Source organism: Genypterus blacodes, unplaced genomic scaffold, assembly GCF_046128005.1.
Source record: "Genypterus blacodes isolate CSIRO-AG114 ecotype Tasmania unplaced genomic scaffold, CSIRO-AGI_Gbla_v1 ptg000133l_1, whole genome shotgun sequence".
Classification (NCBI taxonomy): domain Eukaryota; kingdom Metazoa; phylum Chordata; class Actinopteri; order Ophidiiformes; family Ophidiidae; genus Genypterus; species Genypterus blacodes.
The window spans coordinates 2,204,023-2,228,303 of NW_027466935.1; the positions used below are offsets into that span (position 1 = coordinate 2,204,023).

The window sequence follows — 24,281 nt, forward strand, 5'->3', positions numbered from 1 at the left end:
CGCACACACTCGATGAACAAAAACACACATATTCCTACTACCGAATAACAACTTAAGTATCTCGTCGTTGTCGTTATCTTTACGTAAAACTTTACGTAAAACCAGCGTATTTAGTCTCAAACAGACTTCGTTGTTATTTTTGACTCGTAGTAAAAATAAAGCCGCAAAGTCTCTGTTACGATTCCCCGTGCGCATGCGCAGTAGCAGCGTGGTGGGTGGGGAGGAATCTCTTGTTTATTTTCATGGCCAGCTAACCTGCAGCCGTGTTGTTGTTGTTCGCTTGTGTTACACTTTCTACCGAGGCGGAGGCTCACACGTCGATGCGTTCACGCCGGCAGCTAACATGCAATCACGTCTCCTCCTCGGCTAGTTGATCAGGCTTGCTTAATGGTCTATTTTGGCGTTAGCGAGCGAGCCTTAGCTGCTAGCTCTTTTGCTAACTAGCTAGCCTAAGTAACAATAACATTTCCGAACATTAGGGAGCGTGCAAATATTTTGGGAGTCGTCCAAGATTGCGCAGTCATCATCGCTGTTTCTAGCGTTACTGCGCGAAAAAAAATCACAGTGAGTATATGAGCCCGTGTGTGTTTGTTTCAGGTCATGTTAGGTGGCGGAGGTGTCCTCATTTAGCGAGCTGATGGTTTTTACCTTAAGATCAGGGAGGATGGACTCCACCAGAACCAACTGGGCAACATCGGCCACTTAAAGGCTTAATAATAACATGATTTCTGCATCGATTTTTGTTAACGTCCGTCAACTAGAGCGACAGATAACCAGGTAAGCTCAGTTCAGCGTAGATGAATGGCGGTGTAGTAACCGTGGCGTTGCTATTGTGCTTACGCAAGTAACGTTTCTATCCTCAATTACACGTTGAATTACTTAACATGTAAATTTTTTTAATCTTATTTTCTTTAAGTAAATGTTAATGCACTTTTTTTAATTGATTGTGATATTGTTGTTAATATGAGCTGAGCCTTTGTGTGAACGCAGCAGAAATAATGGTAGGACAGGAGGTTACACACTGAATTCATAGCTCAGCCTCTGAACTCAGCCGACTGACTGCTGCTTCTGTGTGTTTCAGGTTGGAGAGGCTTTGCTACATTCAGTATCGACAGCAGTGTGGCGTTAACACTCTATCTGGTAAAGACACAGAGGATATATAGCTGCAAGGGGGGGGGGGAGCTCCAGAATCAGGATGTCAATCACGAACACTCCCACTAGTAATGATGCCTGCCTGAGCATCGTGCACAGCCTGATGTGCCACAGACAGGGAGGAGAGAGTGAGAGCTTTGCCAAGCGAGCCATCGAAAGCCTGGTGAAGAAGCTGAAGGAGAAAAAAGACGAGCTGGATTCTCTTATCACTGCCATCACTACCAATGGAGCTCATCCCAGCAAGTGTGTGACCATACAGCGAACTCTGGATGGACGCCTGCAGGTACAGTGACTCACACAACTGGTAGAGAGACGAGAAGAGAAGATAAAATGGCCTACCAACTTGGAGATAAATGGATTTCTCTCTCATCACGTCGTCCTCTTTGTGTTTTAGGTTGCCGGGCGTAAAGGTTTCCCTCATGTCGTCTACGCCCGGCTGTGGCGGTGGCCTGATCTGCACAAGAACGAGTTAAAGCACGTGAAATACTGCCAGTACGCCTTTGACCTGAAGTGTGATAACGTCTGCGTCAACCCGTATCACTATGAGAGGGTCGTCTCCCCGGGCATCGGTGAGCAGACACCGCAGCTTTGTTTCGTCAGACGGGGTTAAAAATAGTCCCGTCTGTAATCACTTTCATAGATAATATTGATCAACCTTGGCTTTTGTTTTTGTGACTATCTCTGCAGACTTATCAGGGCTGACGCTCTCGGGCTCAGGTAAGGACGCGCCGCAGATCGTCTCTTTGTTTTGTTCTGCTGGTTGATAAAGACGTCCGCCTGTCTCATCGGTGTCTTGTCGTCTCCCGCCAGGCCCGCTTATGGTCAAGGACGAGTACGACTTTGACAACCAGCAGTCCCACTCCAGCTCCGAAAGCCACCTCCAGACCATCCAGCACCCCCCGTCCAGACCGGGCGCGCCGGACGGCTTCATCCCCCCGGCCCTGCTTCCCCCGTCGGACGGCAGCAGCTCGGCCTCCACCTCGGCTTTCTCCACAATCACCGCTGGACCCTCAAGTGAGACCGGACACAATCCTTCATTCCCCTTATTACCCTTCATTCAGAATGTAAACAAACACTCGGATATGTGCTTATCTTTGGTCCGTCAGCGTTAAAAGGATGATTTAATGGCAAAGATTCTAAATACTGGATTGCTTCTGTTAATGTGATTGACATGAATTGGACCGGTGTGCAAGCTTACTGGATTTTGGCAGCGAACCTGTTTTTAATTCATCATTCCCAGATCCTCCCCCTAACTGGAGCCGGAACAGCAACTTCCCCCCCTCGGTGCCGCAGCATCAGAATGGGCACCTACAGCACCACCCCGCCATGCCGCACACAGGCCATTACTGTGAGTGGATCCGGTCTATTGATCATATACTTTCCCTTATATCATAAATCATACTTTCAATATATTCACTTGTCTCCGCTCTTGCCAAGATGATGTCCTGTAAAGTGTGTGATTTTTACAAGTTTTTTCTTCTCGCAGGGCCTGTTACCAATGAAATCGCTTTCCAACCGCCCATATCCAATCATCCTGGTGAGGATCCAGATGTGCATTGTTGACAAATTGCACATTTATTCCTCATAAACCTAAGCTGTTCTGTTGGAGCCTTTTTTAAACTGAGGTTCCCTGTCGTTGTTGTTTTAGCTCCAGAATACTGGTGCTCTATCGCTTATTTTGAGATGGACGTCCAGGTCGGGGAGACATTTAAGGTGCCGTCTACGTGCCCCGTTGTGACGGTGGACGGGTATGTTGATCCCTCAGGAGGGGATCGATTTTGCTTGGGCCAGCTGAGCAACGTCCACAGGACAGAGAACATAGAGAGAGCCAGGTACTCTGCCCCATAGAGTAAGATCATCCCGTTCATGCTCGACGTATGTCTCCAAGTGTGATTTGAACAATAGCATAGTGAGTATCCTTCTTCTTCTCCTCATTCTCACCCCGCTGTCTTCAGGCTCCACATTGGCAAAGGCGTTCAGCTGGAGTGTAAAGGCGAAGGAGACGTGTGGGTGCGCTGTCTGAGCGATCACGCCGTCTTTGTGCAGAGCTACTACCTGGATCGAGAGGCGGGACGTGCCCCCGGAGACGCCGTGCACAAGATTTACCCCAGTGCTTACATCAAGGTGAGATCACAACACCGGCTCGGGTTCACATCCCCACCAATCAAACCAATCATTACAGAGCATTTTAGAAATAAATATGTATGACTGGAAAGGTTTCCTTGTATTAAAGCCTGTGACGCATGGAGAGGATGTGTTTTGGAACGTTTCCGCTCTGATGCTCTTGTGCCCCCCCCGCCCGCCAGGTGTTCGACCTGCGTCAGTGCCACAGGCAGATGCAGCAGCAGGCGGCGACAGCTCAGGCCGCCGCCGCGGCTCAGGCAGCCGCAGTGGCCGGAAACATTCCAGGTCCCGGCTCAGTGGGAGGCATCGCCCCGGCCATCAGTGAGTGTTCCCATCATACCTCTTACTACTGCGCTCGGGTTGAATACTATCATCGTCCTCACAGGCATATTCATTCCAAATTTAGCTTACCAGAATATGGCAGACTTGAGTGTTGATTTAGTTTCTTTTTGACAGACTAGAGAGATGCGTCATTGTTCTGGAGGCATTTAAATGAATGTGTCACAATGCTTTCTAACAGTGGATGAATCGCTGAGCAGCACAAACATGAATTGCAGCCGACACTTTCAGTTCATTCTGTCCGGTGGCGCTTTACGTTTGAAAGTGGTCACTTAGCCTCTATTGCAGTAACATTTTGCAGGTACAGAATGCATCTAAACAGCTGCCCTTTGTCCCCTCTGTTTTGTTGTTGTTGTGAATGAAGAGAGGTTGTACAAAGAGCCACTAAGCGCCTCTGCGTGTCCAAACGTCAGGCACAGTCACGGTGCATAATCGCTGCGATTTCAAATGTGTCACAGCAGTTAGAAGTGTTTCTGTTTTTAAGATGAACCGCCCTAAAAGCAAAATATTGAGGCAAAAAGTCAACGACAAAATGAAGAAGGGTGCAATTTATTTGTCAAAGCAATCATGCAATGAAGATGTTGTTGCTTTCATGTCAAATTACAGTCCTCTTGTGTGACATGTTTGGTGGGAGAAATTCTGATTTGTTTTCAGTCTCCTTTTGACACAAACACACAAAACACAAACTAACAGCAATCTGGTTGGTGCGATGTCATTTGACTACGCAAATATAGTGTTTAAGAGCGTTCTGGTGGCTCAGTGGCATAAACACACGCCATGTGAATCTGACATGCTTGCTTCTCGGTTGTCTCACACTTCATTCCCCTTTTTGCTTTCAAATCTCCCGTTAAATATCACAAAACGGTATATGAATGTAGATCAGTTTTAGTTAGAGCTTGTTTGAAGTGCATGTCTTTGACCTTCGGCACCACATCAATCTCCATCCTGCCCCCCCACCCTAGGTTTGTCGGCGGCCGCAGGCATCGGCGTGGACGACCTGCGCCGGCTGTGCATCCTGCGCATGAGCTTCGTCAAAGGCTGGGGGCCCGACTACCCGCGACAGAGCATCAAAGAGACGCCCTGCTGGATCGAGATCCACCTACACAGGGCCCTGCAGCTGCTGGACGAGGTGCTACACACCATGCCTATAGCCGACCCCCAGCCTCTCGACTGAGGCGACGGACACGGACTGCACCAGAAAAAAACAAAACACAGAAAAAGGGACAAAAAAAGAATAAAACTGTCTTTACAGGCCTGGAGAGGAAATGACTGAGTCATACTGAGACTCCCCGTCGTCAGCATTAGGTGCTTATGTGTTGCAGCGGTTAAATGCACGGCCAAAGCGTTCAGATGAATACCCACACTCGTATTATATCTGAGCGTTTGTCCTATATTAAACCATTAATCAGGTATTTCAATGAACCGCAGTGCTGCACACGTCAGTGAGTTGTTTGAATTGCCCCATTATCACCGTGGGGGGGCTCTCACACCTGATTCAAAGCCGCCACTTGTGTCGAGGCCAAATAGCAGGTGTGGAGGAGTTCTGCAGTCAGTGTGTGCTGTACTGGTCGGCTCCATCACCTCTCCCCCTCTCCCCGGGCTCCGCCCCCACAGATCAGGACTTTTATGTGAAATCACCTCATTTAGTATTTCCTGTACTCGTACCATGTAATCTTGAATTTTTTCAGCACCTTGCTGTTTTTCCTTTTTTCTTTCTATTCCTCCTTTGAATAGTTGTTTTTAACGACCTAATGAGCATTTCAAAAGCCCCTTTTTAAAAGACGGCAGTCTTTTCATGTGATTGTGATCACAAAATGTTCTTTGCTGAGGCATTTATCAGAAGATTTATATGAAGAAACGATGAAGAGAAATGCCCCGTGCATCTGCCAGATAGACGTTTTAATTAATTTTTTTTTCTACTTGGATATCCGTATAGTGTCCATTAGCACTATTCATTTTCTGAATCTCTTTACATATTATGTCTTGTTTCGTAGTCTCATGTGTGATTGCCTGTCGTATTCATATTATCATGTAGTGTAGAAGAAACTTTTTCATATATATATATCTATATATAGCAAACGGCACTGGTGAGATCTGAGGAAAATGTGGTCGGAGAAGCTTCACTGTCACTTAGATACTTAGAGAAAGAGAGGAGGTGTGAGGGGAAGTGTAAGCCATATCAATGCCCTTCCGGAATAGAGAGAAAATAAGAAATCGGACTTCTGCCATTTCAGTGTTTATACGTGCGTCACCTGTAAAAGCAGTTTTTGTTTTTAGTCTATCAACCGTCTGATTTTTAGTTTTTGCTCGGCCCTGTTGATCAAATGGGATTTTGGTATTTGAATCTCTTGTCTTGTTGCAGTATTTTCTACACTTTTTGCTACTTTTACAGTCATGAACATTATTTAAGGAAAAGTCAATGCTGTCAAAACCGTTCAGGAAATGCAACTTCTTACTCATCTTTATTACGATAACGTCATTCATTTTGCATCCAGACTGAGTTTGAATGATATTGGTGTTTATATGTATGACTATGGTTGAATAAAATTAAATGGGCACTATGAAATGTAGTTGTTGCTTTTGGGATAAAAAGACAGACAAAAAAAGACGCAGAGCTTGAACAAGAAAAAGTTTATTACTGCAAAGACGAGTCACAAATCTTAAGAAAACAACACTAAGAAGCTAGCCTGAGCTGAGGTCTGAAATATTCAGAAAACCAAACTACATGTGTCTTTAATAGTTTCTATATTCATCAATACGACACACTAAATGATAATGTCTTTATAAATATAAAAGTCCCCCAATTGTCCTCATTTTTTATGTAAAATTCACAATACAAATCACCCTACACGCATTGGTTTGCTTGCCAAATGCAGAAGATACAGTATATGAAGAGAACTGAACGGCACACAAAAAGAAAGTCACATGAAATTTGAGTGTATATATATTAGATACTATACATTATCCAAAAAGAGGAAAAAAAGAAGAGCACAAAAGCACTTTTAGCAAACGTATCTGATAAAATGTTCACCAAAAAAAACAATTAGGACACAAATAAATATACTTTTCAGTTTTTGATATATACATAACATGTTTTCATCTAGGGTGAAGAAAAAGAAAGACCTTCCCCAAATGCCACTGCCAAATGCTTGTGCTTGCATCAGAGCGTGCTACAGATGGCCACGACTCACGAGACTGTCAAATGGCACTTGAAACAATCCAGTTACGAATCTCAAACGGAAACGACGGCGTTCAGAAAACATCATAAGACCAAATAAAATCCCCTCCCCCAAAAAATGACTCTCGGCAAATGCTCCTTTGTCCTATACAGCCAAAACCTCCAGCAGGTGATCTATCACGTGTAAACTAGTCTGGTTAGGTGGGAGGAGGAGGGGGTGGTGGTCTGCGGCATTGAGTCGGTGGGGGGGAAACGGCTTCCATCCGTCTGAGGAGAAGGATCTTTTCAAGGTGTCTTCTTGGTGGCGTTTTTGCTGTGACAGCCTCAATCTGTAGCCACACCAGAGACCAACAGTCACTCAGGCCGTCTGCTCTGGCCAGGCTGGAATCAAAGGCACTCTGGGGTCTGCTATGGGTCATTGAAGCTGCCATACTGTCCAGCTGGAGAGGCATTTCTTAGCTTGTGTTTGTGTTTTTTTTTGTGTTTTCTTTTTTGATAAAGTTTTCTGTATGTCTTGGATAGAAACGGGCTTGTATGCAAAGGACTGTTACAAAAAACGAAGAGAGAGATAAAATACAATAGTGTTGGCAGCATTTACTTCAGTCCAGTGATGACCAGGCAGGCTTTGAGATGCAGAAAGCTAAATCGCCGTGGATACAACAAGGGAGGCCGGGAGGGAGAAAGGAGAGCACATAGGAGGCGTGCGAGACCAGAAAGCACTTATGATCCTAAAGCACATAATTAAGCATTAAAGGAAACATTTAATAAAAACAAAAAAAAGCCACTTTCACTCCAGGCACAACGTAACACGAGTAACATCTACAGTGTTGTAAGAGAGCTGAGATCCATATTTAACTTGGTGAGAAGAAATGGGCCGAAAAACTGCTAAAGGCGAGAAAACCCTGCAAAACAGTCATTCATAAGCGGTGCACAGAACTCAGAGATTTACAGCATATTTGCAATTTCTCCGTCACAGAGTAAACCGAGAGCCTCGCAGCCTCTTGGGGACAGGCCAGCTGATTTCTCTCTCTCTTCCTGCACTTGAAAAAAGGAAGGAAACGTTCTTTTTTCCTTCCCCCTTTCATTCATTTTTCTTTCCTCTTCTTCTTCTTTCATTGCTTTCTGACTCACCACAGTCACAGTCACACAGGCTTTCAGCGACCACACCCGTCCCCGTTGTCGTGAGGCCTTTTCTTGGGAGAAGTTGAACGGCGGCCACAGAGGTGCGGCCGAGTCACGTGTCTCGTTTGCCTCTCGAGTCCAAGTCCAAATCAAGTCTGAGATTCAAAACTTTGGTCCCGATTAAGTCATAATGTGCTCTGTAGCAACTGGGACACGGGTCAAATCAATCAGAATTTAAAACGATGACATTTTGAGACTTCACACAGACTTGTGACCCTTGACTTGGGACTCGCAGAATGAAGGCAAAAATGACTTTGTGACTCGGTTCCACCTCTGTGATCCGCTCTCCATATATTGTATATTCAGGTTTTGAACTGGTGGGGCCAGGAGGGTCGGGGAAAGCCTGGGGGAATTAAACCATCAGCCTTTTTCCAGGTGCAATCGATCGGATTCATTTACGTTTGACTACACAGGCACTCACTGGAGATTATGAACAAAATTCCCCTGTAAAACAAAATGAATGACGTGTGACCGAGCCTGAAGTAGTGACGGTCGTTACAATGAACAAATCAAACGTCAGCAGTCTCTCACATGAAGCAACCTACACACATACACACACACACACACACAAACAAACACAACTTTTCAAATAAACAAATCATCTTCCAGTCTTTCTCTTCTGTACAGTGGTATGATTCAAATATCCATCGCCTCTTACAACAACGAATGACAAATTTGAAGATACAGGTGCATAAGAGAAGCATCTATCATCGGAACAACAAAAACACAATAAATATCAATAAATAAATATTTATGCAGAGAGAGTGAGTCAGACGCACCTCCAAGAGAGCAAACCCAAATGAGAAAACAACTCATTAGTACCAAAGTGTTCCTATTTAGAGGATTAATCTCAAAGTCTTCACAACATAGAAGGCTATAACAGTTCAAGTATAGATGCTGTCTAATGAATCAGAAGTTAGTCCCCGTGCCTTTGCAATTTCACAGTCTATGAGCTAATTACAGAGGAGCTACCAAAAGAAACAATCACATAGAAACAATCAGATCAACCACATAGAAAGCAACAAATATATGTAGTGTTTCATTTATATATACTATATATATATTTATCTCTTTGAATATCAGAAAATATCTACTTTTGGTCCACTGTACAAACGTGATCTTTCAGCAGGGAACGAAAGGATGAAGCGTTTTATGGGATCCAACGGGGAAATGAAAACAGAGGTTTAGAGAAAAGCAATGCAGGTTTTTCTCTGTGGCATTGAGATTTGTGCAGTACAGTGGTGTGTGTGCAATAAGGTTTGGTGACTGTGCTGCACGAGTCAAAGGGGGGGCTGGCACCACTGGTTTGAGGTAGGGCGACTGATGGATGTGTTCCAACACACGCACACGTACAAGCACACGTACACGCAGACACACACACACACGGTTAACACAGGCAGATACACTTGTACACACGTGCACATCGAAAAAAGACACAGAGTGCAGAAACCCACGCGCAGCCGCACGTTTCACCGACCGCGCTTCACCCCGACGGCTAAAGACAAAATAATGCGAGAATTAGGCCTCAAGAGGGCAGCGGAGTGTGAGAGCAAAGGGAGGCGAGGCGAGAGAGGGACGGCGGGTTAAGCTGAAGCCGAGCTGATCCGGAGCCCATCGACAGATGTGTCTGTGCCTCTGCATCCGTTGGCCTCAACACTGATGAGCCAGCCCAAATCCAGCCGCGAGTCACCAGAAGAGCCCAAATCTGTGGCTGGGGAGAGGGGGGGGCAACACAGAGGGTCTGGGGGAGAGGGCGGGCTCTCTGGACCGCACAGTCTGGACTACAAGGACAGCTGCATTTTAAGGAATAAGGCACTATGATAAAGCCGAGGTACATTAAATCCCTGACATTCCTTTCTGCTCTGCAACATGGCACTGTGGGACAGGAAACGGCATGTCGAGCGGCCAAAATGGCTCCATCTCCTAGTTTCCTCTTGTTAAGTTTGTTTGTTATTTTTTGGTCCTTGGTGAACTAATAGAAATCCCAAATACAGACGAGAAACTGCAAACACACAGAGAGGAACAGAGTCCAGTTAAGTAGTTTTTCAAGATTATCGCGTTAACCACATAACAGAGCGTCTACAAAAGAAATGAACAAAGGCAAGCAGGACGTTATGCACGAGGGTGCATAGGGAAACTAGCCGAGTAAGTGGTTTAGCACAGCCTGTCATCTCAATCTCATCTCTATTTACACGAGTAGCAGCACAGACGATTCTTCACGGGGGGGAGAGGGGGGTGGGTTCTTACTCTGTGTGGCTAAAAGCTGTTAGTGGTTCAGTGGCTACGGCGTAAATCATCCAAACAGACGGGACAAAAACCGTCCCGTCATTCTTGTTTTTTTTTTTTTAAACCTCATACATACATTAGAAAGTCAATCCCTTTGTTTGTTAGCTACATACAATACTGAAAATAACTTGTTCAGCGAGAAGTCTATCAGCAGTGGGAACGCATGTTGGCATAAATCATACTCAACTAAAAAGAAGGGAGAGCCGGAGAAACGGAACAAAACACAATAGCACCATGAGTTTTGGGTAATACCAATTGAAAGTACAGCAAAACTATGTACACAAGACGACGCCGTCTTAGGTCCGGAGTCATTTTTTGAAAAAACTTTGCTCCAACTGGGACTAGTGACATGGATTTGAGCTTTTAGACATCAGTAGTGAAATAAAATTTCCCTTTCATGTGAAACCTGTCTGTACACACAAACAGAGAGGGAAATGGTTAAAACGGGTCGAACCACTCCTTCTCCTCCGGGGGCCGCCCACCCGTCAGCTGCCACGTCATAGTAAAGCACAGACGTTTGGGGATGACGCCTCACCCAGACCAATCTCGCCTAAAGTATCACCATTTGACGCCACTGACCGGACCGGAGGGAGAGAGTGGGAGGAGAGAAAGGTAGAGGGGGGTGGGGGAGGGGGCAGGCCAAGGGGGGATTATGGGCTGACGCTCAAACGGAGGCGTAGGTGTTGCCAGTGGCGCTGCAGTGGCGTATGGTGGGCGTGCCGGCAGAGGGGGCTAAGATGTGCTCGGCGTGGTCCTGAGGGGACTGGGGCAGCGAGTGGAGGACGCCTGGCTGGACGACCCCCACCACGGGGTGAGATCCGTCCTCCAGCGCCCCGACCTGGATCACCTGGATCACCTCGTGCTCCGACTTCTCCCGCTTGGCGAGTGGCTCCCCGGACTCCTCCATGTCATCCTCTAAGTCGCTGTCCAAGCCGCTTGTCTCATCTGAACCACAGGGAACAGCAGAGGTGTGAACAAACACCACGAGAGGCTTCAGCCTCATATTAATAGTAATATGAATATTTATAGCTTCGCACTGGATTTGTAACCAAACACTCAACAGCCAGATTGACCTCAGATTACAATTTAGAGTCCTTTGCGTTTTGTGCTACATACCTTTGTCAATGTTGGCGAGGGACAGAGTGTTGAGGCTGTCGAACTGGAAACAGAAAAATATGAATTAAGGGAGCCATTAGGGGTTCAGGGTAAAGCCAAAATATTCCAATTCTTACAAAAATGGACCAAACAGGCTTCATTCCTCATTCAATGTTTATGCCATATTTCACAGTTGTTCAACGCAGAAATGCCACTATCATACCTCTCCCATGACACCGATGGGTGTCTCTCCAGTAGCCTGGGCCACGCGATGCTCCACCAGGTAAAACATATACTCGTCATAGAGCAGGCGGATTAGGTGGAAAGAGCCGAAGCTGGCGGCGCTGCGCAGGGTCAAGTCCCTGATCACCATGGAACTGGAAACCACAAAACAAAACCACACACTGTTAGAAAGCTTTGATGATGATAACTCCACTTGTGTCAGTCAGTGAGTTCCTGTGCGCACCTGTAGAAGGACCACTTGAGCAGGAACTGTCGGGCGGCCCTGGGGAAACTGGGCCGGTGCTCGTAGGGCTTGAGCACCTGAGTGACCACGTTGTCCAGCCAGGCTGCCCACTGCTCCAGAGAGCTTTGCTGCTGTAATGTGGCCTTGAAGTCCTGCTCCAAGTGTTGAACCATTCCCTCCTCGCACTGGCACACCCATGACGCCTGCTCCTGTACAGCAGCAAGAAGAAAGAAGAAAAGAGAAGAAAAATAGGATGTGATGGATAATGATGGGTGGATAACAGAAATGCTACGGCCCAGTTTTAGCGACGAACCACCATGAAATGAACGATATTAAGTACAGAAAGCTCCTCTGACCTGTACATTTGCAAAGTCAACGCGGTTGAGATCACTCAGCATTTGGTTGATCTGTGAGGTGTTCTGCAGCACAGCACGTGCCGCCTGGGCCAGGTGGTTCAGAGATGTGTATCTGCGTAGTGTTTGCGCAAAGGCACTAACAGCGGCAATCTGGGGAAGAAAAGCATAGAAATGTATACCGAGAGCCTGTTTGAACTATTTGAATGTATTAATTATGTCTGTGGTTAAAAAGATTTCAGAGACAAAAGGCCTGGGGGAATGTTGCAGTGTTGCACCTTGGTCTGGATCATTCTTTGTGGAACGGCATTCATGGCATTATTTAGCCAACCTTCCAGGCTTTTGGCAAAGTTGCGGATGGCTTGAGTCAAGGCACCTGCACAGGACAAGACAGACGTGGATTGTGACGGTTGTGATGGTATGAACACAAATGAGTACACCTGAGTTGTCGTCGTGTAAGCGAGTCTCACTGGGAATGGGTCTCAGGACATCAGGGATGAGGATCTCAACAAGGGCCTGGTACATTAGATGGTCACAAGTACTCATCCATTTGAGTACAGCCTCGTTTCTGCACAGCGCCAGCAGCTGAGAACGCGGCAACCGTGCTTCAATTTCACTCACACCGCTGTGGGATGAACAAAACACACTTTCAAAGATGCACCCACATCTATCAAGTTATTCTTAAATCTATACTTTTAAATGTGTTAGGGGTAAATATCAGATTCCCCCATGCTGGTCAGCTTGATCTCACCTGTTTTCTGTTACAGTGGCTCCCTCTACAGAGTCGGGAGGAGAATAACGCCAGAATGTCTGCCACAGCTTCTCAATTAGACTGAACTGGAGATTGACGACCACATCCAGGATAGCCTAAAACATAAGAAAAAGACCGGGGGCATGAATCCACTTCGCTGGAATTGAATTGAATTTTAATTCCCACAAGAGAGGAGACAGGGAGCGTGGAAGAGAGGGATTAGAAAGGTTTATCTGAGATATAAACGTGGATTCACAGGAGTTCACATATTTTCTTAATCTGAGAAGTTAATAGTTAATGAGAGAAAATTACTTTTAAGAATTTAAGAATACATTATGAATTTAATGTAAACTTTGTGCTTCGTCTTTGTAACGCGCGATTTGAACATCTACCACGTGGGGGCGTAGTTTATCTCTTTGCTTATACACCTGCTAGGTTTACTACCTGTAGAAGAAGTAGATGATCCAAAAAGAAGCGATCGCCAGTGTGGGAGTGTGATTCCCTCAAAGCAGCAGAAACGAAGTGAGTAACCGAAGTAATATTGTTTTAAACATGTCAAAGCAAACGTCAGACCCTGTTAAACCGCTTTGGCGTCATAGAAAACCTGCCACACAAGACTATTTGAGGCCGTAGAAGCAGAAACAAGCTAGTCAGAGTGCGTCGCTCACATTCACTGACTGAAAGCCCATTTTAAAACAAACAAACAAACAAACAAACAAACAAACAAAACCAATTCGTGTTAGAAATAAGGCAAATTGCAATTGAACCAGCAGACTTTGTCAATAGATGACCAAGCAGCTAGAAGTCTGTGTTTGGTTTCCCTACATTTCACACACTATTAACCCAATATGACTTCCAAGCCTCAAAAGAATAATTTCAGTCTCTACATAAATTGAAAAAAGACAGAATGGGCCTATAAACGGTGTCTGCTTGGCTTCATGTATGTTGCCTCTGTTCAGTGACATTAACTGCTGCTATTGACATGTCTTGATCTAATCTTATCTCTATTCCTGGCTCTTATACACACTATAGATTTGCCCCAAGCTGAGAAATGACCTCCACAGCCCTCCACAGCTCTACTCAGCCCTCCACAGCCCTACAAAGCTCTACACAGAAGGTAAGTGGGTTGGATTTATATTCTAAAATGCTGCTGGTGAACGTCAGAATGTCTGGAATAGACCCATTGATTACGACGTCTCCGTGAATGCCACAGTATTGACGGGCGCGATGTCTGTCTGCGATCACCGAAGAAGGCCTTGCATCTCTGCCCTGCTGGAAAACGCACTCATGCGCCCGCAGTGTTACCGCGGCACTGACAGTTGTTTTTTTTTTGGCGATAGATAGGAAAGCGAAGCGTGATTAGAGCTCTGACCTCACAGTGCTCTCTGTAGAGGGACTGGAGAGCTTTCACATCCTCGGGGCTGATGTTCTCTGTATTGCTCTGTCCCAGGTCCAGCTCTATGAAGTCAGGGATTGCCCGTGATGCATCTATAGGGGGTTAGAAACAAGTAGAGGTCAGGAAAAAAGTTAAATAGCTGTGAAGTTGTGCTGCATACTTCAGTTTTTGCAGAAGGATCCAAACTAAAAAAGAATCATTGAAATATATTGAATCTATGCCGTGACCTTAAATGACCTAATTCTTCCAAATAGTTTTGAAAGCTGTTTCATCACTTCCATGGCATATTACAACTTCTTGACTCAATCCAACCAAAAAGTTACATCGGCAAAATCACTCGATATTTAAGCACAATAATACTGCAAGAAAATGCAAATCTAATGTGCTGGAGGTGTTTCAGACTAAGATTTTCTGCTGTGTGGCCTCCAGGAGAGCAAAGCCCCCTGGGACATGAGGCGTCACATAGTGTTTCACAGCGGACTTGTGACTTGTATGCTTGTGAGGAGGCCACAGGTGCTCCTCTCCATTTGATTTAGTTACCTAGTGAGGGTAAGCATTCCCAATGACTTTACTACGACACGAGCTCAATCTCAAACTGGTGTGTTTCTTTTACATTTGTTATGATTATTCACATTTCTAGCTATCTAGCAATCAGGTTTGGCAAAAGTGTAAAGACCTAGGAACTGCTGGTGGTGCTGGCTCTGTGCGATGACCGTCTGCTCCGCTGCGCTCGGTTGGTGCTGCCCTCCGCTCGGGTAGTTCTCCCCAGAGCTGCAGTCAAACTTCTGCACCGGCTTGAACCTGCAATCAAATGACTTCCCTCAGCATGCTTGTTAAAAACGTTGCATGGAAGTGTGTGTGTGTGTGTGTGTGTGTGTGTGTGTGTGTGTGTGTGTGTGTGTGTGTGTGTGTGTGTGTGTGTGTGTGTGTGTGTGTGTGTGTGTGTGTGTGTGTGTGTGTGTGTGTACCTCTGTTTCTGCTGAACAGGTTGCTGTCTGAGAGCCATATACTGCATGTCCTCTTGTAGTCTATTGAGAGGGGAATCTGGTTTCACTCGTATACCATAGTAATGATATTTGGAGTTCCCTCTGCAAGATGGAGGAAAAAGTGGACAGCCATGTAAGTTCTGAGGTGTCGAATCTTTATGCTGTTGTTAAGTCAGGCAACATTGCCGGCCCAAAGAGGATTGTGTAGTCTCAGCAGGACTGTACCTTGTGCCAAGGCGTCTTGTACGGAGTCCCATGAAGATGGAGCGGATGAGTTTGCCAAAAGATGCTGCATTGACAGGGTCCAGTTTCTGCTCCTGGCAGTGGCGCAGGTAATGATTGTAGAGAGTGGATCGTGGCAGACTTACACCCTCTGCTGTCTCGTAATTGTCCAACAGCCACTGGAGCTACAAGGAAACATGCTGATTCACACACCGCGTCCAGAAAAACTCTATGGTAACACCTCCAACCAGCGGTCGCAATCATACTGCCACCACACTGCAGCTCTGCAGAGGCACGACTAAAGCAGCCGATGAATTAAAGCAGTAATAACCATAATTGAAACAAGCACCAAACCAGCAGGCACCAGACTCAACTGAGATGTACAAACAGCTTAAAGTGGCTGAACAGCGAGAAAGAGCAAAGTTAAGCAGAAAGTGAGGTAAAGCACAGTCAAGCATTTATAAAAGCAACTTACATGGCTGTTGAGCAGCGAGCTTCTCTGACTGGATAAACCCTCAGATTTTTGGAGCGTCTCAATCGCCATTTCAATCTGACAAACCACGAAGCACAGGACAACAAAATGTAAGAGAGAGGGGAAAGAAAACCAAACTGTGGAAGAATAAAGTGCTGTAAAATAACACAATACTGGCAGCGAGCAAAACATAAAAAAGGGAGTGTAGGAGAGCTCCCGAAGCAAAGCACCACTAAACCCCAAGCACAGCAGAAGTACAAGGAAAAGACGCTACTGCCGCAGGGCCTCAGACCGGGCTGACAAACGGGAACAACTTAAAGAATAAATACCTGGCAGAACCCCAGCTTTTTTCGCTACTACAGCTCCACAAATATGTTAACGTTCAAAAAGCAGGACCTCCCCATTCATGAAATCAAATAAAGATGGTTTAAGGGAGCCGCAGCACTCTCACACATTTGGATCTTAAAGCTGATTCGCTGGCAGCAATCTAATAGACAGATTTGACACCGGTAAAGACCGTCCAAGTCCGTACGGAAGGGTCCAAGTTCAACTCTGCTTCCGATTACAACTCGGGAATAGAAAGAAATGCTTTTGTATTTGTAGTGAAGTGTTGAGCTGCGATTGTATTGTATTTACCTTTTGTATTCCCCTTGGTGAAATTAACATATTCTCCGCATATATGCAGCTTTAAACACGCGCAGCTTCGGTGCTCTTTAAATGGCTCGTGTGTGTGATTGTACCAGTGTGAGTCCTCTGCTGAGTGTGTGGATCTCTCCCAAGGCCGCCGTGTTTACACCCAAGGTAAAACCTGACTGAAGGTTTCTGTGCCTGCCACCACAGCCTCAGAATAGGAATAAGCAAGTACACGGCGGAGACACGACATCATCTGCTCTTCTGCTATTTAACTCATTTCTACTTTTTATTCTTTATACAGCGTTCATCTCCTCATTAAAAGCCACAATACTCTGCTTCTTCAGATGAATGCCATAAAAGAGTGTATAAGCATCACCTATTCATCAGCAAAAGCTTTTCCACGGTCCTTAATTGATCTTTAAAAGCGCTCAGCCGTGAGTCATCTTTGCACAGTGTAGCAGTAAATCAGTCAGGCAGTCAAATGTGACCATATGTATGTTAAATACCAATGAAAGACACAAAGGACTGTCTAATATAGTAACAAGAGGGGGTTCCGTACACTCACAGTGGCCGGGGACGCTCGCGCCGTCTGGGTGGCGGGGTGGGGTCCAGCGTTGTCCATGAGGTAGGCCCCGGAACTGCTGCTGATGACCTGGCCCCCCGCCAAGCCCATGCTCATCCCTCCGTTGCCCCCTCCTCCGTTGTTGGTCATGCCATGCGATGTCACTACGGTGGACACTTGCGACGAGCTGCCCTGCGTGTCAAAGTAGCTCCCCCCGCTATTCTGGCTGTACAGCTGCGGCTCCGAGTACGAGTAGGTTCTTCTGTTCAGAGGAGAGGTCAGGGGTGTTAGTCTGTGAGCCCCAAAGCAACTGGTTAGACATGAGAGAAGAAGAAGGAGTGGACATAGCTGCCATTTCCTTGTTGGTTTTGTGGATTACAGTAGATGTGTTTGTCCAATTACAGTTTCAGGACACGTCTGAGTCTTACAGCAGTAATAGACAGAGGCGATTATTTCTCACCCTGCGGCAGAATGTGACACAACAGGTATGAGGACAAGCGGTACCGTCGACTGTTTAAACAGTGACGACTACAGTAGATGCATGGAAACCACCTGTTTTCAACTGCCACACCACGCAAATCAGGGAGAAGAAACTCCGTAACCAAGATTAGAGTCGGAATTTAAAAAAACCCAAACATCTCGTGGGAATTATGGGCACATTTGTCTTGAATCTTTGACCCATCAGGCTGCCGGGGGAGGGTGACACTACCATCAATGAGCCTTTAACACATCGGCTGGTGAGACTGGGCAACGTTCCCAGCAAAGAGAGACAAAAATAACACAGAGGGCCACTACATGAGTAAGAGATGAACACTGAAGTAGCTCATTAGACCATGAATTGTCAGCAGTGTTTTCCAGGCAGTGATCTAATGCTGTCCAAAGTAAAATATTAGCACAGAAATCAGTTTTTTATTGTTTTTTTATAGCTTATTTTTCCCTTTTGTATGTATCTGCGTACTATTTCTAGTTCCCCACGTCTCTAAGAATTAATTTCAATGTTAAAACCTCGTAATTTACCTCCCAAACTAACTGTGACTATTTCCTGGCTGTGCCTTGTCCACACAAGAAGTCAGAGAACACACACGCTTGATAATACCATAAATGAGCTCAATACAAAATGACTTTGCTGACTTCCAAAAGGCGTGCTGATTTGAAATGGAAGACGGAGTGGAAGGTGTTGTGCGTGTGTGTTCTTAAAATAGATTGTTGCGAGTGTTAGCAACGAAATTACTGACATTATTATAAACCTTTAATCATAAATGGTGATGAATGATAGTGGTTTATTACGTTAAGCCTCAAATTAACTTTCTCAGGTCTCTTTTAATCAAGTCAATCTTTATTTAAACAAATGATCCCTTTAATTAAATTTTCCTTCAGTATTTTTATCTTCTCCGTGCCGTCTTTCAAGAGCACGCTTCTTCAAAGATCGTTGAGTTTATCTGAAAGTTTACTTGTTGCAAAATATATGTATTTATCGTGAACATTAGAATCACAATGTGCAGTATCCAGTCAGGTAAACACGTAATTGAGAATTGAGTATTAGTCATGGGAGTAGCTATTTGGAGTATGCAAGTCTCTGAACGGTCTGTCTAAGCGCTCTGTCAGGCAATATCCTTTACAAGAGTGTTTCCACCAGCAGCTGAGGTCACATTGTGTGTATTTGTGTGTGTGTCACAGTAGGACAAACACATCTCGGGCTTGTTAGCGGAGTGTGTGCGCCTAACCCCATTCCTCAGACCCCGGGGACCCTGGCGCAGCCTCGCCACTTAACAGACGGACCTACTTCTGGTCATGTTCAGGTGACTGAGCACAATCAAGCACAAAATCGCACACCCGCCCCAAAAAGACGCGCATCCCCACCGGCATCATGTGCTTGTGACATGAATGGTGCTTTGAAGAGGAGAAAGACGGGGCTGCAGGGATGAAGCGCTAATGCTGGTGAAGAGGCGTCAGAGCAGAGCAGAGCTGGTAAACAGACTGACTCACATGTTGCCATTGGTGTAGACGCCACTGTTTTCCTCCACATACTGCACCTGTGCTGGGTAAACATGCTGAACCTGTTGAACAGTCTGGGCCTGGGAAGACAAATTGGGAGAGTTTCAACATAATATTCCGCTCTTAACTTAACTTTACACTCAGTCACACAAAGAGGCTGAGGGGTACCTGCTGCTGGACAGGCACCTGCTGGGTGGAGCCGGTAGGCTGGACAGGCACAGTGGTCTGGAGAGGGACAGTGGAGGTGGAGTCAGCGCCTGCTTCGGGGGTCTGCATGGCGCCTGGAGAGCACAGATGGAGAGACGCTGTAAAGCTGCCGCAGTGTCCCAACAGGAGACGCAATGTCACATGGCTAGTGGACATGAAATAGTTAAGGTGGACCGGTCCATTGTCAGAGGTGATGAAAGAACTACTCAGAGAAGTGTGTCGAAGATTCATACCATGATTTTATAGACAGAATATTTACCTATATTATAGTGTAAACCACATTAATATTTGGTTAATCCAACAGACAAACGATCCATGAGCAACATAATATTGTAGACATAATACATGTTTTTGTGACAGGCTCGTCTGTCTGGCCCAAATCGGAGCTGCTAAAGCCGCTCTAGAGCAATTCCACCCCCGACACCTGTTTCTGCCTTGTGGTACTCAATGTACTGAGAGACTCATGCATCAGGAACACGTGGTCTTGTCTCCCTGATCACAGCTATAAAACCAGTTAATATTTAACAAACTCCAAATAGATGCTGTTTCTCTCTTTGCTCAGTCAGTGGCCACTTTTACAGCTTTTGCTTGACTTCAGATAGGCCTTCCCGAATCAATACTGCTGCCTGGCAAGTTCACTCATTTACAAGTGTCTTTACCTAATAACAATGTCCAGCACCGCGTCGTTACTACTGCTAATGAAGCTGAATTGTGCATTTGCGATTGAAGACTTGTTATTAACTATTTTAGGATTCACTTTAACAACAGGGATTGCGTTTGTGAAACTTCTGGTTGTTTTAATGACACTACGGTTATCAGCAACCATTTGTGCTTTGTCTGGTAGGGCTACCACCTCCTCTTCCTCCTCCTCCTCCTCCTCCTCATCATCGCAGTTTCCATGAACAAGCCTCTCTTGGTTAATTAAGCTGAGTCTCCTAACAACTGTGAGTCTCTCAAGGGAAAACCTGTCCCTTCCCTTTATCTTCAATATCATACAGGCTTTACTGTTAGGCTGAGGTTGAGAGGTGGTGCTTCATATTTTTGGTTAAATAGCATTAAATTGGACTGTAAAGCCAAGTCGGGCCACCCTGTTGTACAGAGAGCAAAGGGGGAAATAAGAAAATGAGCATTTGTGTTACATATACAAGGACATTGATATTAATCACACAATTACTTCTGCCTCCATCGTGACTATTTGGAACATCTTGCTGCGGCTTTAACACACCGGCTAGTAGAAAACTAAATCAATAGCCTGTTGAAATATTTATACACTGTGCGATTTTCAAAAGACACTATAAATAAAGATACATTTGGCGAAAGGGGTTTCACATGTCCCAAAAAATAGAAGCATAAAGTGTAAAAGCCACTGGACGCAGGCGACCACGCTGGTACAAATGTAATGACACGGCTCCGCGAGCTTCAAAAAGGACTCATGGAGATGGAAGAATGTACAGCAGACTTGTATACCACAGTGCAGCGTGAAAGCTCAAGTACACGGCCCCAAACTGAGTCAACCTCATCGAGGAATGAAAAAAGAAAAGCCCCTGCATCACAACACACTCTTAATGCATCACCCCAACCCCCTATACACACACACACACACACACACACGCGCACACACACACACACACACACACACACACACACACACACACACACACACACACACACACACACACACACACACACACACACACACACACACACACACACACACACACACACACACACACACACACACACACACCTCCTGCCTCACCATTCAGGCACTCCCTTGTGGCCCACTTAAACGCTGTGCTCCACTGAGCAAGTGCAAGCCCTACAAAGACACAGGAGGAACAAAAGCCACCAAGGAGGGCAACATTTTGCCTTGCATTTTCTCCCCTCAGTTCTACTTGCTAAAATTACATGTGGAAAATAAAGTAAAGTAAAGCATGTTCGGCGTGTGGGCTCCCGCAAAACACAATTACTAGAGAATGGCAGGCGTACTGCAGGCATAGATGGTGACGTACCAGGTAAAGACAGTGTCCTCACAGGTTGAAACATACGCCAAACACATGCTCAGGTGCGGGCAGATCAAAGGTAAAATAGGTTAAAGGGGGGATGTAACTGTGAGCTGAAGTGGGGGGAGCAAAGTACGTCTTCAAGACGAGGAAAGCAGTTTATGAGGAAAAATTAATGAAAACTCATTGATTTGGTTGACATGTCACCATGTTGATTTAAATGCCAAAGTCATTACATCAGAGTCTAGGCTTTATTGTTAAATCAATAATATCAAAATGAAAGCCAAGTTCAAGCAAAAAAGCTACTTTACCACAGACTCCTGAAAGCATCACTGAAACTACTACAGCCCCTGCAAAATGTACCCCTAAAATCAGCAGATGTAGATTTAATTATTACTCAAAAGATGATGACCTTTAAGTCGCCTCTTACATTAACAATATACATCATTTCTAGCAAGCTGGGGTGAATAACAACCCAAACATGCAGTATTCTGCTAAGCCATGAAAATGGATGAGTGAATAATTGAATTAATCAGCCCCTCTTTAAGTGATTGGAAATGCAACAGGATCCAGGGGGCAGGTGGCATGGTACTATTTCTGCCCGAGCAGACTACAGGTAAGTGGTAACATGATCTGATAACTAGCAGTTCCCAACATTGGTGTTTGTGTGTGTGTGTTTGTTGAATATGTAACATATGCTGAGGTGACTAGATGGGAATAAAATGCAAAAAAAACCAAAGATCAATATATTTCAGATTTGTTTCATTCAGCTTGTAAAATGTGCAATTGTCCACTTTGAATTGGTTTGAATTGTTCCAGCAAATCATCTTATGCAACAGACTTGCATCGCAATGGAGATGGATTTAGAAAGAAAAGGATGTTTGAGGTAATGGTGGTCGAGACTGAGTTTATTTACTGAATAACGCACGCACAGATACGCGCACGCACGCGCACACGCACACACACACACACACACACACACACACACACACACACACACACACACACACACACACACACACACACACACACACACACACACACACACACACAGGTCTGAATGGTCCGGATGATGAGCGCTTGTCCGTCCGCCCACCTGTCAACACGCACCTGTGTTCTCTCCTAACGGGAATCACAGGCGGCAGCTGCGCAGGAGACAAAGTAGATCCAAGAATGACTGTGATGCAACGTGAAGTAATCAAGCGTTATTATCATTGACCCGCCCACGGGATTCACAAACAGGGGGACGATCATTTTCTTTACCAACACACTCACACATGTGTCGCTGAATCAAAGTTTTTCCTACATCCATTTTTCACAATACATTGACTTACTACAAAGCAACCCCCCCGCCCCCCCATACACACACACACACACACACACACAGACACACAAACCAGTAGTGTCATGCTGGCTTGAAAACACCTCTCGCTCTCTTTCATGCACCCATACACGCACGCACGCGCGCGCATGCGAAATCAACGCAACATCACGTATTAAAAACACAATCAAAACGTTTTATAGCCATAGTTCGTTTATTCTGCATTCGGTCAAACGTGGATGATAAATGTGGTGAATAAACGCTTATAAACAAGCTCAGTTTGCTATAACCGTGCAGAAATTTGAATATCGAAACCAAACTAAAACGGCTAATAATGTTTAAACATTTGCATCCCGGCAGGTGTTATGTTAGAAGTGAGCAGTAGAAAGAGAAGTTATCTTTGTGATGTGATGTCTGTGATCACAACCTTATGATTCCACAAAGAGGGCAGATGGGCAGCTAGCGCAGCTCCCCGCTTAAGACAAAAGGGAAAGTAATGGCTTAGCTTTCGTCAATAGCGATTACTGTGTGAGAAATCAAGCAACAACACTTTCCATTTCAGATCGCACTTATTGGGTTCATGTTCCGAACATGGTGCGAACGTCCCGAAATTCAAAACTTGCATTATAAACGCAACATTAGCCCCCCAAAAAGATACAACCATCGCGCATTGTGAGAAGGCAACGCTGGCGTTAGCAACCTAGCAACAACAGACACCTGCTCCTGCTCCAGCTGACCAGCTAGCATCAGTGACTAGCACAGACCTGTGTTGCTAACACTCGGGCGTCGGTGTGTGTTAAACAGATACACAATGAAGCGTTATTCTATCAGAGTGACCGTATCTGGGTTACTTTAGTGTGAGCGGCTCCTCCACAGCTGTGTGTGCGTGCGTGTGTGCGTGTGTGTGTCTACAGGCGGCGTTAGCTAGCAGGCTAACACGTTACAAAGAAACACCCAGGCTAGCAAAGTGCCCAGCCGTCCACCGAGCCTGGATCCAAGCAAGCAGGCAGAAATAAACTCACACATTACGGCTTCACCGACACACAAATACACCCCGCACAGAGGAAGAGACTTTAGATAGAGGCGAAAAAAATAATAAAAGGTTTCCAAACCTGGGCTGTGGACTGGTTGATGAGGATGAGGATGGTGGAGGAGGTGGTAATGATGGAGAGAGAGGTTGTTGTTGGTGGGTTACAGTCGCCAGGACTACGGTGACTATGGCGCTGCCTCACCGGGCAACAGTTGCTATAAAACTCAACCTAACCTGCCTGGTGGGAGGAGATTAAAGCCCCTCCAAGCTGCCTGTGGGCTACAAGAAATAAGAATAAAACCTAAGCGCGTCTCTGAATAGGAAAACAATCTGCAGCCTCGGTTCATTTCCCCAATTGTCCTCTTCAGTCAACTTCCAATTTAAACTGTGGCTAAATTATGAAGTGTTTTTTCCCTTATAATAACCGCATATATATGACGTATATACGCATATTAAGCGAAGTCTCCATCACAACAAGCTTTCTTATTTGACAGTTCAAGACTCACAAAGCATTATGTATATCACATA

At 45.5% G+C, this 24,281-nt stretch overlaps 2 protein-coding genes across 4 annotated transcripts; one reads left to right on the forward strand and one right to left on the reverse strand.

Moving 5' to 3' along the window:
- The first annotated feature begins 203 nt into the window (after positions 1-203).
- smad4a (SMAD family member 4a) lies at positions 204-5,800 on the forward strand. 3 transcript variants are annotated; one of them, XM_076163740.1, is made up of 11 exons: positions 204-564; positions 1,082-1,435; positions 1,547-1,721; positions 1,840-1,869; positions 1,963-2,166; positions 2,393-2,500; positions 2,639-2,689; positions 2,801-2,984; positions 3,108-3,276; positions 3,459-3,597; positions 4,578-5,800. In XM_076163740.1, the coding sequence occupies exons 2-11, from the start codon at positions 1,196-1,198 to the stop codon at positions 4,787-4,789; spliced, it is 1,512 nt and encodes a 503-aa protein (XP_076019855.1). In that variant the 5' UTR covers positions 204-564; positions 1,082-1,195; the 3' UTR covers positions 4,790-5,800. The 3 variants fall into 3 exon arrangements, with proteins under 3 accessions (XP_076019855.1, XP_076019856.1, XP_076019857.1); XM_076163741.1 differs by lacking the exon at positions 204-564 and adding an exon at positions 571-777; XM_076163742.1 differs by lacking the exon at positions 204-564 and adding an exon at positions 794-1,001.
- A 5,098-nt stretch (positions 5,801-10,898) lies between these two features.
- rfx3 (regulatory factor X, 3 (influences HLA class II expression)) lies at positions 10,899-23,953 on the reverse strand. The gene is made up of 17 exons (XM_076163738.1): positions 23,836-23,953; positions 19,361-19,473; positions 19,184-19,272; positions 17,195-17,459; positions 16,006-16,080; positions 15,534-15,715; positions 15,291-15,410; positions 14,999-15,123; positions 14,299-14,414; positions 12,927-13,042; positions 12,646-12,800; positions 12,454-12,551; positions 12,179-12,328; positions 11,823-12,031; positions 11,580-11,733; positions 11,378-11,420; positions 10,899-11,206 (listed from the first exon to the last, which is right to left on the reverse strand). Exons 2-17 carry the CDS (start codon positions 19,466-19,468, stop codon positions 10,926-10,928), a joined length of 2,286 nt encoding a protein of 761 aa, XP_076019853.1. The 5' UTR covers positions 19,469-19,473; positions 23,836-23,953; the 3' UTR covers positions 10,899-10,925.
- Positions 23,954-24,281: the final 328 nt, after the last annotated feature.